Source organism: Sorex araneus, chromosome 1 (genome assembly GCF_027595985.1).
Source record: "Sorex araneus isolate mSorAra2 chromosome 1, mSorAra2.pri, whole genome shotgun sequence".
NCBI lineage: Eukaryota > Metazoa > Chordata > Mammalia > Eulipotyphla > Soricidae > Sorex > Sorex araneus.
In genome coordinates, this window is record NC_073302.1 from 141,912,726 (window position 1) to 141,931,980 (window position 19,255).

The window sequence follows — 19,255 nt, forward strand, 5'->3', positions numbered from 1 at the left end:
AGAAAATACCATTATGGTAGACATCGTAGCGGACGTGAGAGAATAAAAATGCAGAAAGGCAGGCTGGGGATAATCTCCCTGCACCATTTCTTACTTTGAAGTGGCAGCATGCTAAAATTAACAAGGACTGAGAAGCCTCATTTTAAGTTATTGGAGACTCCCAGGGGGCGTCAACAGGGGCTAGAACGGAAGGAATGAAACCAAGGGAGGACTGAGGCTGTCAGAGGCCCTGCAGACCTGGGCCAAGAGTGAGGGCAGGGCCAGCCAGTCAGTGATTGATGGACATCCCTGAGCCCAGGGTTGAGATAGTGTCTCACAGAGCCCCTGGAGTTGGCCACTGCAGAAGACCATTGAGCCCCATCAGAGTGACTTTACCAGTTTACACACCAGATGTTCCATGAAGCAAAGGACTCTGAGATACAAAAGGCTTGTGTGATAGTCACTATCATCAGAAGCCTTTAAATGGTCGCTTTTCTTAGAGTTGTCAAGAGAATGACTTTTTTTTTTAATTTATTTATTTTTAATTAGAGAATCACCGTGAGGGTACAGTTACAGATTTATACACTTTTGTGCTTATACTTCCCTCATACAAAGTTCGGGAACCCATCCCTTCACCAGTGCCCATTCTCCACCACCCGTAAACCCGGCGTCCCTCCCACCCTCCCCAATCCCATCTCCCCCCCACCCCACCCTGCCACTGTGGCAGGGCATTCCCTTCTGTAAGAGAATGACTTTTAATGTGTACAAATAAATTTTCTTGGGTATTTCAGAGGGGAGCAGGCTGTTAAACAATTTGTAGCAGGTAGGTTTTTGTGGGGCTGCTCTAAGTTTGGTAACTGTGTAACGTTGTTGCAGTGTTCTGTTTAGTTTCCAAATTGAAATTGTAAAGAGTAGGACTTTGTGTGAGAAAAAAATAGGTGCCTTCATGGCATTCAGTTACTTTGATGAGTTCATAACTGCTCGTCGGGCTATTTTCTCAGGCTCTGATCTGGAGGTAAAGAGTAGTGATAGCAGTTGTCTTCTCAGCTCTGCAAATAGTTCTTTTCAAATAGTCACCTCTGAAGGGGCTGGAACGGCAGTACAGCAGCTAGGGCACTTGCCTTGCACCCTGGTTGGATCTCTGGCATTCCATATTACCCGTGATCCCTGCCAGGAGTGATCCCTGAGTGCAGAGCCAGAAGTACGCAAGTGCTGAGGAAAGCTGAGTGTGTATGCCCACATACTCCCCCCAAAAATATAATTACCTTTGAAATTTAAAAAATCCAAACCTGTGGTTTTTGAACTCTTCCTAGCTAAACTTTCTTCACAGTAGGCCATGCTTTCCAGCCCCTTGCCTTTTAAGGTTCTTTAGTAAATTTCCAATTTTGCTTTCGCACATATGGAAGGAAAGGGGGGAAAAATGGGAATCAGGTAGACTTGAATATGCCTGTAGTCTTGGCATAGTCTACGTTGGAAGCTATAAACTGTAGAAGAGCAGGGGGAGTAGGGTTTGATTGGAGACACCCCAACGGGGCGCTTAGACCAGGGAGAAAATCCTCTTGGAGTGCTTTCAAACTGCTGCCAAGCGCACAAAAGTCTGAACCCTCTGTCTCCTCCTACCCCTCACCCCATACATGCACTTCATGATGAGATTAATACAGCTGGAAGCCATTTCACATTGACTGATCGTATATTCATATTTTTTGCTAAGCAGGAGGGTTCTAGGTAGAACAAGTAATCTGAGAAATTTTTGTTTGGAAGCCATAAAACCTTTTACCTTAATAGTTTTGTTTGTTAATGTTTTTTACACCCCAGCCCCAAATTTTCCTCTAAGAGGAAAAAGTTTTGTACTTGGGGCTTAGTGAATATTTGTAGCTATCAAATAAATGAATGAATAATTAGTGTAATGCTGCATACCTATTTGGAAGCATTGAGAAGCATTCTAAAGCACTGCTTTAGTGTGTTAAGGGGATCTGTCATTTTTTTTTTTTTGCTTTTTGGGTCATACCCAGCGATGCTCAGGGGTTACTCCTGGCTTTGCACTCAGGAATTATTCCTGGCGGTGCTTGGGGGACCATATGGGATGCCGGGGATCGAACCCGGGTCGGCCGCATGCAAGGCAAACGCCCTAACTGCTGTGCTATCGCTCCGGCCCCGGGGATCTGTCATTTTTTAAAGGTGAGTATTTTTAGTGTAGTGAGGCAGTAACTAAAAGGCTTTACTCATCACTGTCTTTTTCTGTCCTCTGAGTTATCTCACCCTCTCTGCCTTATATAGGTATATCTTCATAGGTGCGCAGGTATCTGTATGTGTACATGCATGCACACCCTTCGTGGTGCTTGTGTATAAACAGACATACACACACACACATACTCTGAAATATAAACAGTCCAGAAAGACAGTGATTCCCCTTTGCCATCAGTGCTGCAGGTAATCTATTGCATTAATCAGCCAGCCAGTGGGAAATGCACAGGGAGTGATTATACTATCATACACAATACAGTCAGCATGAAGCACTTGTCAAGACCAATATATCAAAGTTTAATACACTAATAGAATGAATTAGAGCAAAATGAAACATTCTGTTCTCCAAGAAACTGGGCACCCATTGCAGTTTCTTTTTGGGATTCGTAGAAAAGTCAGTGCATTGAGAATTTGTATTATGAATAAAATCGCCATTTCAGTATGACAGATTACTGCAAGTTCCTTTCTTTGAGATTCTTAACACAACTAGCACTGTAGTATTTTCTTGATCATTAGTTCTGTAGTCATAAGCAGTGATAAATTTGCTTGTTTTTTTGGGTAAGATTCCTGATAACCTTTTGTTCTCAATTGATTCTCCATGGTAAGTGAAAGTTGTTTCACCAGTGGTTCAAGGAAATACTTGCACATAAATATGGATTGTGGAAAATAGAATACCTTTCAGTATGCTGGCAAATGAACAGGAGCCTTCTGTGTATGATGCCCTGGGGTAGGCTCAGCCACTGGAGGACTTGCAGTCTAGTTAGGAAACAGAAGAAGTAAGTGAAGAAGAAAAAAATACTCAGATAGCTTAAGACAAGCCTAATCAAAGTGAAGTAGAACACATCTCAGGAAATTTTGAAGATGAATGAAATATATTCCATAGTGTAATTCTGTTTGGTGTCAACGTATAATATGTACTTAAAAACAAATCTTTTATCACACTTAACCAAGCATTTTTGTTCAAGGGGCCAAGTAAATAAGAATTTATGAGGACTCTTTCCATTTCCAAGCCTCCAACTGCAATATATAGAACAAAAACTATTGGAGGCAAACATCTATAAATATGAATATTGATTGATCTTCATGTTTATTAACTATACATCTCTGGATAGATTCTTTGTCTTAACTAGAACCTGTTTCTGTATCTCTAAAATGAAAATGAGCATAATGTGAATTCTTAAGTACTAAAATAAAACCATTGAGATAATACACTTTCTTTCTTAATCAAGAGTCTTTTGTCTGTAGGGCAAGTGGGCTCTGTTGGAGCCTTGTAGGAGAAGAAGCATCATGAAGATCTGAGGAGTCTTTTCAGAAATCTCTCTGTGTAGATGTGAGGTCAGGGCTGTTGAAGGAATCATCAGACTCCTTATGAAGAAAGCTTCGCTTACAGCCAGTTCAGAGTGAATAGAAAATGGTTTTTGTTTGCTTGCTTGTTTTTTTGGGGGGCGCTGGGGGGGCACACCTGACTGTGCTCAAGGCTTACTCCTATACTCCTGGCTCTGTGCTCAGAGATCACTCCTGGCATGGCTTGGGGAACCATATGGGATACCGGGGGTCGAACCTGGGTTGGCTGCATGCAAGGCAAACACCCTACCTGCTGTACTACCACTCCAGCTCAGAGTGTCTTTGTATTTTGTGGTGTTCTTATTTCTGGTGTTACCCTTTTCTTTTTTCTGTTCTTTCCGAAAGAAACTCCCAAGTGGTGGAGATGCAGCCTCTGATCATTTCCTAGCAAGCCAGGCTCCTAGTGAGCTCTAACTGCTATTAATGAATCTGACATTTGACCTTAATGAACACCCTGACAAATCAAAGAGGATGGAGAATGCTGCATCATAAATTAGGGCCACAGATTTGCTTAAATTGAGCACTATCCAGGATATCAGTCAACCTTTTGGAAAATCTGAGGTTATTATTTTCTTTTTTGACAGCAAAAGGGTGAGATATCTACTTCGATCTTTTCCTAACACCTGGTTTAGTGGTGACCATTTGTGTGTTTTCTTGCTGGGGGGTCAGACCTCCTTGACAAACTAAGGCATGTCAAGTGCTTTTATATCCTGAGGTTTGATTTTAAAAAAAACTTCCAGAAAGATTTTGTGAATTAAAAACTAGAATGCCAAATTTAAAGTAAAGAGATTTTTTTTTTTTTTAAATAAAACCAGTTAAGCTTATTTCCAGTCATGGGTGACTAAAACATTAAGTCTGAATTGTATTGAGAACAATACTATAATTAAGGTCAGTTTTGTGTGGTCTGACCCAAGAAATTTTGTGACTATTGTTTTACTAGCACAACTAATTATGCTGTGATTTTTCTATTTGTGACTGCAATTAGGCATTTCATGGCCTCTCAATAAGTATAACTAGTTAATTGGATCATGCATGAAATTCTAGCCGTTATCAGTGCTCCTGAGAGCAGAAATAAATATGATAAATATTTTGAATTGTTCTATAGCTAAGGAATACTGGAAAATACCAAAAGTGATTGTTTTACTTTGCCTGCTTCTATTTTGTATGAATAGAATAAATGTTATGTTCCAAAGGTAGAAAGTTAGCTTTTATTTAATGGTCTTCATTCTGTACCTCTGAGACTGAAAGTGAAGCACTCACCTCTGCCTGCTGTACTAACATTTCAGCCCCTAGAATGGTTTCCGGATTTATTCAGTCACAAATCATAACGTCCCACCCAGCAGAACTCATGGCAGGCAAAGAGCACTCTCAGTCACACATATGACATTATTCCAGAAGTGCTGATGCAACCTAGTAGACGTCGGAGAGCAGCATCATATTTTCAGGGAAAACAGATTTCTTCTGACTTGAGTAATCAATCTTGAGTCATAAATTGTGCCTTTGATTGTTTATCTTTAGTTTTAATCTACAGTGAAATTACTTGTTTGTTATGCCTGTCAGTCCTGAAAAATGCAGGGCTTTCTTTTGTTTAATTATGCTCTCTTTAGATGGACCTCAGTGGCGTTCTTTGGATATGTTTTCTGTAACTGAAAGACATGTTCTTACTATAGAAGAGTGCATGATTAAAAATCAAGGTTTATTAGCTGTACATTTAGAGCTAGTTCACAATTTGGAACAATTATGCGCTGTCTATATTTGGCACAAATATAAGGAATGAATGGATTGTTGAAGACTGAAATCATTAATCCTGGGATTCACAAATGCTTATTTGACTCACTTTCTGACCATGTAGTTAGCAGAAAGCTAAACACCAGGGTGCTTAAGAACATTAACCTGGTAACAAATTTTTCTCCCATCTTGATTGGTCAGTCAATAAATTGGCCAGTCGGTTTATTTAGTTCTCCCAAGCAGTGCCCAGGAGTAGAGGTGCACCAGTACTTCTCAGCCAACAGGGCTGACAATTCAGTGCCAAAGACCACAGTATTGAAGATACGTATCTGCCTGAGCAGTGCTCAGGAGTCTCCAGGGCACTGGCAATGCTGGGATTGACCCTTGGAACCGTACCCATGGTTCATATCTTTAGTAGCACTGTACTATAGCACTGTCATCCCATTGTTCATTGCTTTGCTTGAGTGGGCACCAGTAACGTCTCCATTGTGAGATTTGTTGTTACTGATTTTGGCATATCGAATACGCCACGGGTAGCTTGTCAGGCTCTGCTGTCCAGGCGGGATATTCTTGGTAGCTAGCGGGGCTTTCCAAGAGGGACGGAGGAATCAAACCCGGGTCAGCCGCGTGCAAGGCCCTACCCACTGTATCTTTAGTAGTAGCACTAATACTCTCTAATACCCTCTGACCTCAGTTTCGTATCTGAAAAGTGAGTCTTTCTTCTGAGTGTGATAGGGAAATATGTCAGATATTTAGCATAGAGTTCACATGAGGTAAATATTCAGTAAACGACAGCAGTTATTGTAGGATGGATAAGTAACAAGTGTCACTCATTTATAGAAATATGTTAGCTGAATTAGATGGAGTCGTCTTTCTACCCTAAAGACAGACATCTTCAAAGTTTAAATGTAGGCTCTAATTAGAGACCAAACATGTGTCAGCCAACAGTGTTAAGGAATTTCCTTGAAGGGATAAAAAACTAGCATACAAACTAGCACTTAATAGTAGAACGTGTGTCTGTTGAATACTTTTTATACTATCTAGTGAGGTAATTTTTCTTTTGGTTTAGGTTTTTTTGCTGTTGTTTGCTTGGGGGCCACACCCGCCTGTGCTCAGGGCTTATTCCTGGTTGTACACTCAGGGATCACTCCTGGCAGTCTCAGGGGACCATATAGGGTGCTGGAATCAAACCTGGGTCAAATGCATACAAGGCAAGCATCTTACTCACTGTACTATGCTCCAGTCCCTCAAGTTAGTTTTCATAATGGCATTTTCTTGGCTTTGCTTAAATTACAGCTCTTCTCTGTGTAGTGATTAATTTGTATTTGATTATTTTTAACTTGACACCTTTATGTACATGACAGTTCTTAATGCTTTGCTTTTTTCTTTTTTGCTGGGAATGGTGGTGACACACCCAGTGATCCTCTGGGTTTACTCCTGGCTCTGTGCATAGGGATCACTCTTGGTAGGCTTGGGGACCTTACTGGTTTCAGGGATCAAACTCTAGTTGGCCCCATACAAGGCAAAATGCCCTTCCTGCTGTACTATTGCTCCAGCTCTGAGTGCTTCATACTTTTAACAGTTATTTTATAAATGTCCCTACTAGTGAATGCAGTGATACGTAAAAGTGAAGTTAAGTTTTTGCAGTTAATCAAACTCTTTTGGATTAAGTCATGTTTGTCTGGTTGAACCTTTACTATTAGGAAATCATGTGATAAAGCTCTAGAGTATTTCACCTCTCTGTTTTAAATCCTTTTTAAAAAAAAAAAAACAGTAATTATCTTCATCTTCATGTCCTTTCTATGCAAAGGAAGTTTGAGTTTTGTGTTTTTCCCTCTCTGAAAATAAGAAGTTGAGTTTGATGATTTTTAATTTTGAGTTCTTTTGAAGGCAGTGGATCGTGGGAATTGAAAAGGAGCAAAGTAGATAGTAAATGTGTTTTGGTGATTTACCAAGTGAGAGGGCATAGAAGGAGATTCTGAGGGAGGAGCCTGCCCAGTCTACAGCACTGGTCTCTTTCCCTCTTTCTTGGCATGAAGTTTGGTGGAGAGAATGTTGTATTCTCTGTACAGTTGAAGATGAGTCTAAGAAATTCCTGCAGCACATGAATAGTTCTGTATCAGATCGCCTGTAGCATCTCAGCCCTCTGAGTTACTCTCTGGGCCCAGAGCCTGCTTTGAGACACTGGGGAAGGCAATGAGTGGCCCCTGGGAAAAACGCTGTTCTAGACCTGTGCTGGAAACCCAGGTCTGAGAAGGATAGACTGAAATACATTTCTAGCTAAAATTGTAGCAAATAGAAATAAACTGTTTAGGATCCCAGTTTTACTGACTTAAGAAGTGTCTGGGCTGAAGCAATAACACAGTGGGTAGGGCATTTGCCTTGCACACGGCCGACCTGGGTTCGATTCCCAGCATCCCATATGGTCGCCTGAGCACCGCCAGGAGTAATTCCTGCATGCATGAGCCAGGAGTAATCCCTGTGCATCGCCAGGTGTGAACCAAAAACCAAAAAAAAAAAGTGTCAACTGCCACTGATCTTTGTCTGTATGTTGCCTTAATTGTTAGAGGAAAGAATATATTTAAGGTTGTTCCAAGAACCTCATATAGTCTGAGCTCTCTAATCTGTTTTTAGCTTTGATCCATTTCCTGAACTTTGAGGTTTTCAGGAAAGCTCCTTTCGAAAATGGATGAACTCTAAATTTAAAAATTAACTTTTTTGTATATTTTATCTCACTTCTCAAACTTACGGAGTAAGTAGGTAGAAATTAGTGTTGCATGTAATTGTTTGGAAGTCACATCCAGCTGTGCTTTAGGCTTAGTCTGGACTCTGGGCATCACTCCTGGTGGTGCTTAGTGGGTCTTGTTCCATGCTAAGTCAGTTCCTTGAAAGGTGTGTGTCTTACCCCCCAGACTATCTTCTGGGCTTCTGTCCCTGTTGCTTAAAAGAAGGAGTAGGCTTGCCCAAGGCCTGTTGCTGGTAATCTTTTTCTCTTGCCCTTTTCAGATCAGAGTTTGTTGACCAACCATTTCTTCTGGTTGAAATGTAAAAAATATGCATTGAGATAGGGAAAAAAATGATGATTTGTATGTTTAATGTTTGGTGAAAAGACTGGTTTTTAGAGGGTGTCAGATTAATTCCTGTTGCATCCACTGGGAATATGGATGCTGGTCCACTTGTCCCATGCTACTAGTAGAATGCAGAAGTAATTAGAAAGACCTTAGTGTCTTCGTTAAGTGCCATTCTGCCCATGTTCTCTGTTTAGCCTGGTATAGGATGTGAACAAGTTTTAAGAACACTGAGTGCATTAGAACCATTTGCCTTGTGCAAAACAATGCTCTTCCTCCTCCTCTTTCTCCTTTCTTTACCCTGCCAAGGGAGCTACCTTCCTAGTTTGACGAGTCTGATACAGTGCATCTTTTTAGTGAAATCACTGAGTGCAGATTAAGTGGAGTGGGGGAAAGAAAGTGAAAATGGAATGCTGGATGGTAGAGAAAAGCTAGGCTAGAGTTGAAATGTGCCATGGATAATTCAAAAACTGAATGATATGCACACCAGTGATTTGATAATTGCCTTTATATACTTTGAAGCATTGAAGCTAGGAAAGCAATTTAAACGTGTATTGAATTTGTTTTCATTGTAAGTCATAGAAACTAATTAAGTGCCCTTTGTGAAAGATTCAGTAATACCTTTCTAGATGCTAGGTGCTAGAAATGCTCAGTTAAGCTGAGTTCTCTGTCCAGTTTTTGGCTGAGTCCTTAAAAGGGTTAATGTTTCCTAGGGACAGCAGAATGAAGTGTTTAGTCATCAAAGAGCTTTATTTCTAAGGTATGTGTTGGAGGGGAAGGAGATCAATGCCCAAAGTGGAACTCTGAATTAATAAAACTTGGAGAATGACATACTGAATGTGGTTGACCAAGTTATTAAGGCTAATTACAGTTTTTGTAGTGGTGACTGTTGAGATAAAAGGCCATATCTAGTATAGTTCTGAACTTGAATTTAACATTGGGCATCCTTGCAGTGAGGGGAGTGAGCAATAAAAGAATGTTACACATACATTCATAAAGATTTGACTTTTCCATTTTTCTTGTTTTGCAGAATGGAAATGTTCTAATTAGAGAAATCTAAGCATGAAAAGCTAAGGCGAATTTATAGATTTCTTCCTATAAATCATAGAAATCATTATCAAAGGTTATCAGGAATATTTAGAATCTTTTCAGGACCATGGCTTTACTAAGTTTCAGTTTTTTCATCTTTAAACTGGCAATATTAATTCTGACCACAGGAGGCTTATTGGAATTGGTTAATATAAAACTCCAAATATAATGTAGCTTGTGAAAATTCTTCATCGGTTAGTTGTTTAGCTTTATGTACACTGGTCAGTGTCATTAGTTACGTTTAAAGAACCACCTACTCCTCAGTATACATTTGTTTCTTTTTAAAAAAAAAACTTTGTTCTGATATAAAGATACTAATACGTTTATATCTTTAAGAACAGATAGATTGAATGTGAGAACAGTAGCTCAGCTTTCAGTTGTCATGGGGATGCTTTTGCCCCTATGTTTTCAAAGCCTGTAGTCTACACAGTGTATACTGAAGTACAGAATTTTGAATCGTGGAATGGACATGTGGACGATTAATCACTAACTTTTGGAAGACTTTTTTTTTTTTTTCTTTTTGGGTCACACCGGCGATGCACAGGGGGTTACTCCTGGCTCTGCACTCAGGAATCACCCCTGGCAGTGCTGAGGGGACCATATGGAATGCTGGGCATCGAACCCAGGTCAGCCTCATGCAAGGCAAACGCCCTACCCGCTGTGCTATTGCTCCAGCCTCTGGAAGACATTTTGTATCACATTATTTGACAATGCTTATTTACTTGGTTGCCTATTAATACCAGAAATTTGTTAATGCATGTACCATTCCGACAACCTGTGGGTTTTCCTGTGTTATGTTGTCTATTCATTCAAAACTAAACATTGATAAAGCTTCATCTCACTTCTAGTGGGGCTCAGAAGGAAAGGCTATTGCCTTCATGGGTTCCTTAAATGCTACTTTGACCTGTGCCAAGCTTTTGAGACAATGTGTGATCATGTTTTATTCGAAGCTAATTTTTCTGGTTCTTGGCATGGGAAATGTCAATCATTTGTGTAGTTTTTATTGGTTGTAGAGAAATGCTGCAGAGAACTCTCAGACTTAAATTTTACAACTCCAGTAGACTATGTTGTTTAATATGTATATTAAGTCATATCAGTTTTTTAATATATATTTTGTAGATAATATAAATAGCATTCCTTCTATAAAACATCATGTAAATACCATACACTAAAATTTTTCATGGTACATTTTTGAGTTTGGAAAAATGTTAGTAGTTCAATATCACAGCCAAGATATGCTATCAAAAGAAAAACAAAAGTATCATGATCATAACAGTAGAAGCAGAGCAGGATTCACTCTAAGGTCAGGCATAAAACTAGGATGCTACTTCCAGCACTGGATTATCCGATTTAGTATTTATTGACTCCTTGCCACGGTCAAGAAAGAGAAGTAAGGGATTCAAATTGGAAAATAAGTAGTCAATCTATATTTGCAGATGACATGGAAAAACCTTAATACATAGATACATAGAAAATCCTAAACTTCCCCCCAATACTTTTAGAAATAATGTGTACAATAAAATCATAGGTGACAAGATCAACACACAGAACTCATAAAAATCAAATTTTTTTAATCCCATTTATAATTGTGTCTCCCAAAATTTAGTACCTGTGAATCAACAAAGGAAGCAAAAGACTTATTCAGTGAAAATTTTAAATTACTATTTTGGAGAAATAGAAGAAGGCACATAAAAAAATGGAAATCTAGTCCTTGTTCATGGACTCGAGGAATTAACATCATTAAAAATGATCATTCTTACTCAAAGCACTGGTAGATAGGTAGATAGGTAAATACAGTAAAAACCCCATCAAAATTTTCATGGCATTCTTCAAGGACCTGGAACAATACTATAAAATTTGCACAGGACCATAGTAGTCAAAGTAGTTTTGCTTTTCTGTGAATTTTCTTAGGTAAAGTATCTTTTGCCTAATTTTTTATAAGGTGTTGTTTAAAATGACTTTTAAGAGAGATTTTCATAATCTGTTTATAAGTCCTTTGTCAGATATAATTTAGGTAGCTATATGATTTGTGCACATTTCTTCCAGTTCTCTGGGTTTTTTTCCCCTTTAAAAAATTATTGAGGTCCCTGATTTGCAATACTGTTCACAATAGGGTTTTATGCACACCATCATTTCCAACACCACACATACCTCTCTCCCCACCATGGTGAGCTCAATTCTGTAGACCAGTTGTCAGGTTCTATTGCTTTTATTATTCCCTTCCTATGCTGTTTCATATTTTGCATATGGGAGAGAGCATTTTTGTTGTTGTTGAATCACCTTGAGATAGTTACGAACTCTTATGAGTTTTAGTCATACAGTGATCAAACACCCATCCCTCCACCAGTGTACATTTTCCACCACCAATATCCCCAGTATCCCTCCCACCCATCCCCCCACCCTACCCCTACCCCTGCCTCTGCCTTTATGGCACACAGTTTCCTTCTTACTCTTTCTCTACTTCAGGGCATTATGGTTTGCAATACAGATAGTGAGAGGTCGTCATGTTTGGTCCTTAGTCTACTTTCAGCACACATCCACCGTCCAGAGGGATCCCGTCAGCCATCATTGACTGACTTAGTGATCCCTTCTCTTTTTCAGGTACCTTCTTCCCCAGGTCATGCGTCAGGCTTCCAAACTGTGGAGCAATCTTCCTGGCCCTTGTCTCTACTGTTGTTGGTTGTTAGTCTCATACTACATTATTTTGTATTCCACAAATGTGTACATTCTATGTATGTTCCTCTCTTTCTGACTTATTTCACTTAGCATAATACTCTCCATGTCCATCCACTTGTAAGCAAATTTCAGGACTTCATCTTTCCTAACTGCTGCATAGTGTTCCAGTGTGTAGATGTACCATAGTTTCTTTAGCCAGTTGTCTGTGAGAGAGCATTCTTTATTTCCTTCTGGCTAACTTTAGTCTGCATGTTAGTCTCCACATTTATCCATGTAGCAGCAAATTAAATGATTTAATTTTCTTATAGTTGAGTAGTATTTAATTGTATGTGTATGTATACCATACTTTCTTTATCCAGTCATCTATTCTTGGACACTTGGGTCATTTCTAGATTTTGGCTATTATGAATAGTGCTTGCAATGAACTTAAGAATGCAGATGTCTTTTTGGAAAGAGTTTTTTTTTGACCTTGGGAAGTAGAATTGCTGTGTGATATGGAAACTCAATTCTTAGGTTTTTAAATAGTGTCCATATAGTTTTCCAAAAAGATTGCACCAGTTAACATCCCACCAGCAGTGAAGAGGGTTTCTTTTCTCCACATCTACACCCAAACAGGTTGTTTTTGTTCTTTGGATGTGTACCCATCTCATTGGTGTGAGGTGATAATCTGATTATTGTTTTGATTTGCATTTCCCCGATAATAAGTGATGCAGAGCAAAATGGGACTACATCAAATTAAGAAGCTTCTGCACTGCAAAAGAAAGGATGTCCAGAATAAAAAGACACCCCACAAACTGAGAGGATATTTTTCCACCACTCATCTGACAGGGTTAATATACAAGATATATAAACCTCTGGTAAAAGTTAACTAAAAAAAATGCTACCAACCCCATCAAAAAATGGGGAGAAGAGATGAACAGAAACTTCTTCAAAGAAGACATACAGTGGCCAATAAGTGTATGTTCTTTCCTTCTTTTATGTGACTTCTGTAGGGCAAAAGTTTTTAATTATGATGAAGTCCCCTTAGTAGATTTTTTTTCTTTTATAAATAAGGTTTTGGACATTTTCTTTAAAATTATCTTTGCTTACCACACAGTCACAGTTTTTTTCTTGACCTTTTGATACTGTGTCATTTTATATTTGCATGTATGTATAAATATACTCATAGTTAAATAAAATCCTACATATATTTTATCTAAGTATATGTAATTAGACTTTTATTTATGACTATGATCCATTTCAAGTTTGCTTTGTTAAGAACTTACTGAGTTTGGGGCTGGAGAGATAGCACAGCGGGTAGGGCATTTGCCTTGCACGCGGCCGACCCGGGTTCAAATCCCAGCATCCCATATGGTCCCCTGAGCACGGCCAGGGGTAATTCCTGAGTGCAGAGCCAGGAGTAACCCCTGTGCATCGCCAGGTGTGACCCAAAAAGCAAAAAAAAAAAGAACGTATTGAGTTAATTTTTTATGAAAGTATGTGGTATAAGTCTAATCTCTTCTCATGAATATTTAATTGTCCAGTACTAGTTGTTGAAGATTTATTTTTTTTTTATTCATCAAATTGGATCTTGAATTGCTCTGTTGGTATGGGCGTATTTCTGAACTCTTACTTTATACCATTGATTTATGTGTCTTCTTCAATTCTTTCTTTAGATAACTAAACTTTGCAGAGCTCAAAATCTTAAACTGTGTGCCTTCTGACCTTGGTCGTTTTTGAAATTATTTTGTCTATTGTATGTCAGTTCTTGTCAGTGTGTTGTCAGTATAAATTCTTGTCAGTACTCCTATGATTTTAAGTAGTTGTATGAATGTATAAGTCAGTTTGGAAAGTACATTTTAACAGAATACTGAATTTTTCTATATTGAACCAGACACACCTTGCTTTTTCAGATTGTCTTTGATACCTTTTGTCAGAATTTGAAGTTTCTAGCATAAAGACTGCATATGTATTATAGAATTATTATCACTGTTTCTTTTTTGTTGTTTTTTGGGATGGCACACCCAGAGGTGCTCAGGACTTATTCCTGGCTTTGTGTTCAAGGATCACTTGTGGTACACTTGAAAGACCATATGTTACTATTATTTTTTTTCCTTTTGGGTCACACCCAGCGATGCTCGGGTTACTCCTGGTTCAGCATTCAGGAATTACTCCTGGCAGTGCTTGGGGGACCATATGGGATGCTGGGAATCAAACCCGGGTCGGCTGCGTGCAAGGCAAACGCCCTACCCGCTGTGCTATCGCTCCACCCCTTTGAGAGACCAGATGGCAAGCTGGAAATGGAACCCGCATCAGCAGCTCACAGGACAAGCACCCTGTCTGCTTGTCTATTTCTCTGAACCCCTCTTTCATGTTTTTGTTTTAAACTAACAAAGGATACTCTCTCTGAAAAATTTTTATTTGCAGTTGCTCATTTTAACATATACTTGTGTAGTTGTTTTCCTTTTGAACATGTGTCATATGTCCTTGCTAAACTTTATTGGATTCAGTTTTTTTTTTTTTTATTAAATTAGATGCCTAAAAATAGAGGCTTTTTTTCTTTTCCTTTTTTTTTTCTCTTTTTTGGTCACACTCAGTAGTGCAGAGGAGTTACTCCTGGCTCTGCACTCATGAATTACTCCTGGCAGTGCTTGGGGACCATATGGGATGCTGGGAATTGACACCGGGTCTGCCGCATGCAAGGCAAACGCCCTACCCACTGTGCTATCGCTCCAGCCCCTCTCTTTTCTAATATGTGCCTTTAACCTTTTTTTCTTGCTTATGGTCTGTGTAGAACAAAGCATGGTGTCTAATAGGAATGTCAAGAACAGACATCTATGCATTGTTTCATTTTTAGGGGGGAAACATTCAGTCTTTGGGGTTTGGGAAGTAGCTCAAAGGATGAGAGTCCATGTGTTGCATGCATGAGTCCTCAGTTCAGTTGCAGCTGTGCCTGATCCCTTCAACGTCACTGGATGTGGTCCAAATGTTCAGAATTCAAAATTACTTGACTTGCAAAGAAAGAACCCCAACCCCCATAAGTATTTTGCCATGTTCATATTTAGCAGGTTTTGCTGGTGACTTTTATCAGATGTTAAGTTGCCTGAATGCTGAAGGTCTTATTTATTATGTAGAGATGTTGAATTATGTCAACACTTCTGCGTCTGTAAAAATGGGCATATAAATTATTTTCCCTAGTCTGTTAACCTACTTACACTCACAGATTTTTGTTTGTTTGTTTAAAAACACAAGGCAATATTCAGTATTTTTCTTTCAGTAATCATTATTTTAAAGGACAAAAAAATGGCTTCATATTTACTCTTTACTCAGGTATTTATTATTTCTATTATTATTATTCTTTAATCCTGTAGTTCCAAGTTTTCCTCTAAGATTACTTCTCATTAGCCTGATGATCTTCTTTTAACACTTAAATTCACTTGGCAACAGATAACTGCTCATTTTCCCTAATCTGAGAGTGTCTTTGTTTCGCTATATTCCTGAATGGTGTTTTGTTGTGTATAGAACTGTGGGTTGACACTCTAAAGATATTTTCCCACTGTTTTCTGTCCTCCTTAGTTTTCATTGCCTTGATTTTTGAGTAGTTTTCCATGATTAGCTGTGCTTCTTGGATCTATAAATCCTTATCCACGTTTTTTTAAATAAAACATTTTTGCTTTCAAAATTTTTTCTGTATTTTTATCATAGTTTGGGTCCCAGTCACAAATTTTGACATTTTCTTAACCTGTCACTCTTCATTTTCCTCTGATTATTTCACATTAGGTCATTTCTATCTTCAAATAAACTACTTTCCCTCTGTTTTCCAGTCTTTAAATTTCTCTTTAGTCATTTTTTGTAACTTTTATTTAATGTTTTAACTTTTGTAACTTTTATTTAACTATTTCAATAGTGTTTACCTTCCTCTCATAAGCACAGTTAAGAATATTTCTAGAAAGTCTCTGATAATTCTAACATCCAGCTCATCTTGATTGCTATCAGTTGATCCTTTTTTTCCTTTAAGAATTGATTGCAAAAAAAAATTGATTGCATTTTTCTTTCTTTGCAAGTCAAGTAATTTTGAATTCTGAACATTTTGAGTGCTATGTTTTGAGTGTCTGGGTGCTATTAAAATCTGAGAATTTTGTTTCATGTATGTTACGCCTGCAGTCTGCCAATAAGTTCTGACTAAAAGTGCTTTCTTCTTTGGGTGGTACCTGTCATTAAGTTACCAAGTCTTGTATATGCCGTGAAAGGTAGGGAGGTGGGGGTGGGTCCCCGTCTCATGCGTGTGAGATATGACCACAACTGAGTCTTTTTGTAGAGACCTCCTCAGTTAGCGTGTGTATGGGATGTGCCCTTTCCTCTAATCAGCCAGATGCTATTTCTCTCAAGCTTCTGCTATATATGCCTCTACTTTGTTTTCCAAATGGGGCTATCTTATGTCCAAACCAAGTGAATAGAGGGAGAGGAATGTAGCAGGAAACCACTCCCATATTTTTTAGTTCTTCAAGTTTTATTTCCTCAATCTGCTCCGTTGCTGTTTACTTTTTAGGGACATTGGGTTGCTGCCTTTTATATTTCATTCGAAGCTTCTAGTTGTAATCACAGGAGAGAGACTATGATGGGTTTACTTACTCTCTTGATTGGGCATGTTTGTTTGTAACATTTAAAAAGAAGGGTCTGGAGTTATAGTACAGTGGGTAGGACTCTTGCCTTGCATGTATCTGACCAGGGTTCGATTCCTAACATCCCATATGATTCCTGAGCACAGAGCAAGGAGTAATCCCTGATGATCACCAGCTGAGGTCCTGAAACCAAAAAAAGTTAAATAAATAAAATTAAGATTGTGTGTACCTCTGTTTTTTCCTATTGTAAAGTTATTCAATATTTAAAATTTCAGATTCTCTAATTGAAAAACATGCTTATTTTTAGTATAGAAGAGTTTATAAAGCAGTAAATAGATTGATGCTGTCTTAAACAGTTCAGTCCTACCTTTATTATTCTCTTGGCAATGATAATGATTAAAATACACAGACATATATTTCTTTTCAAAAAGTACATTTTATGAATGGTTTTGAAATACTTGTTTTGAAAATAGTGAAGAAAAACTGAAATTTATAATAGTTGCTTGAATTAGCTACATTGAAGAATATAGATAGAAGTATTAAATTTATCAGTACATTAAATTATACTTTATGCTATCTAAATATATTACTGCGTTTTCTCTGAAAAGTAAGTGAAATTTTGATTAATATTTAGATTTAATTTATACCAAAAAATTTGTGATTTTGCTTATTTAAAAATTGGTTTCCTGATTATACATTTTGGGAAATATAAGAAGAGTTTGTTTTTCTAAGTTTTATTGATATGTATGCTTATTAACTAACGGGCCTAATAAAATTTTAAATTCTTACAAGGAGGCCAGAAGTCATTCATTTGTATTTATTATATGCTTTTATGATTTCATTGTAAAAAGGCAATATTTAACATAAACTTTTCATACAGAAACACATTGTTTTTGTCACCACATCCATGTCTCAATTCGGTTGTAAATTTGAATTATAAATTAAAGGGCGAGAGAGTTAGCTTAATCTGTACTAGTGCAGACTTGGCATGGAGGAGGCTCAGGTTTGGTCCCCAGCAGCACTGAGCCTGGAATATCCCTTTACACTGTGTCACCCCCAAAACAACTTGTTAACCAACAAATAAAAGACAAATTATAAAAGGGTAACATTTTTTATTATTGACCTTTTCCGCAGCAGAGCCTGGCAAGCAGCCTGGGGGGTTATTCGATATGCCAAATACAGTAACAATAATGGGTCTCATTCCCCTGACCCTCAAGGAGCCTTTAATACAGCACCGTTTGGAAAGAAGAGTAGAGAGGTTGCTAAAATCTCAGGGCTGGGGGATGAATGGAGACGTTACTGGTGCCTGCTCGAGCAAATCAATGAACAACGGGATGACAGTGATACAGTGATTGACCTTTTGGTTAGAAATGTCACACAAGAAAGAAGGTGGTTACAATTTACTTTGAAATATGGGCAGTAGAGTTTGGATCTTCGGTTCAAATTTTAGACTCTGATATCTCCATCTGCATTATATGACATTCATGGCTTGGATTGAGGCAGGAACAGTTTTTAAAATGGCAGATTTATTTATTTATTTATTTATTTATTAGTGGGTTTTCTTTTTTCTTTTTTTTTTAATTTTTTATTGAGTCACCATGTGGAAAGTTACAAAGTTTTCAGGTTTAAATCTCAGTTATACAATGCTCGAATACCCATCCCTTCACCAGTGCTCATATTCCACCACCAAGAATCCCAGTATAGCTCCACCCCACCCCCCCACACCCCTAGCCCCCCCATGCCCCTAGCCCCCCCACCCTTAGCTCCCCCACCCCCCCGCCTGTGTAACTAATAAATTTCACTTTACTTTCACTTTGATAAAATGGCAGATTTAAGTTCATTTTGAGTGGCTTAAAAATATCTCACTAGCTAGTAGGCTTGGAAGTTTTACCTTTTTTTTTTTTTAAGTTTACTTTTCTCTCTCCCTTCCAATTAGGTGCTCTGTGGATGTGTATAGTTTTAAATCCCCACTGCAAGTTGGAACAGAAAGCCAGCTGGCTAAAACAGCTGAAAAAATGGAACAGTGTTGATGTCTGCCCATGGGAAGATGGAAATCATGGCAGCGAATTACCCAACTTAACAAATGCTCTGCCTCAGGGTGTCAATGCCAATCAAGGTGAGTCCTTATTATTATTAATCTGCTCACTCTGTATCTGTTAAATTATACATACATGTTTATAATGGTAACTTAACCATTATGACTTATTATATGTGGGGAAATTAACTTACCACTCAAGAACTCATAATATAACCCAAGGATTTATGTATTGACTAAGTGTGTGTTTCCGTTTTTAATTGAGATCTGTGTATGCTTTTTTTTTTATAACCTCAGCATACAAATGGATATAAAATGTGCATGTTTTATATTTATCAAAATGTCTTATTTAGTTTGAATATATTTTAATGTGAATTCTCAGTGGGCTGTAATAATATTTTTTAAAGCAAAATATTGAGAGGCGTGAGTGTTTTGATGAGTTGTATGCCTTCTTCTTGTTGGTTTTCTTTCAGCTGATTAATATTTGGGCT

General features: G+C 38.2%; 1 protein-coding gene across 1 annotated transcript in view; it reads left to right on the forward strand.

Annotated features, from left to right (window-relative positions):
* The window catches only part of ZSWIM6 (zinc finger SWIM-type containing 6), a 198,333-nt gene that overhangs the window by 152,600 nt on the left and 26,478 nt on the right, over positions 1-19,255 (forward strand). The window contains exon 5 of the mRNA XM_055134034.1: positions 18,666-18,845. Within this exon, the coding sequence (XP_054990009.1) occupies positions 18,666-18,845 (180 nt within the window). The remainder of the gene's footprint in view (positions 1-18,665; positions 18,846-19,255) is intronic.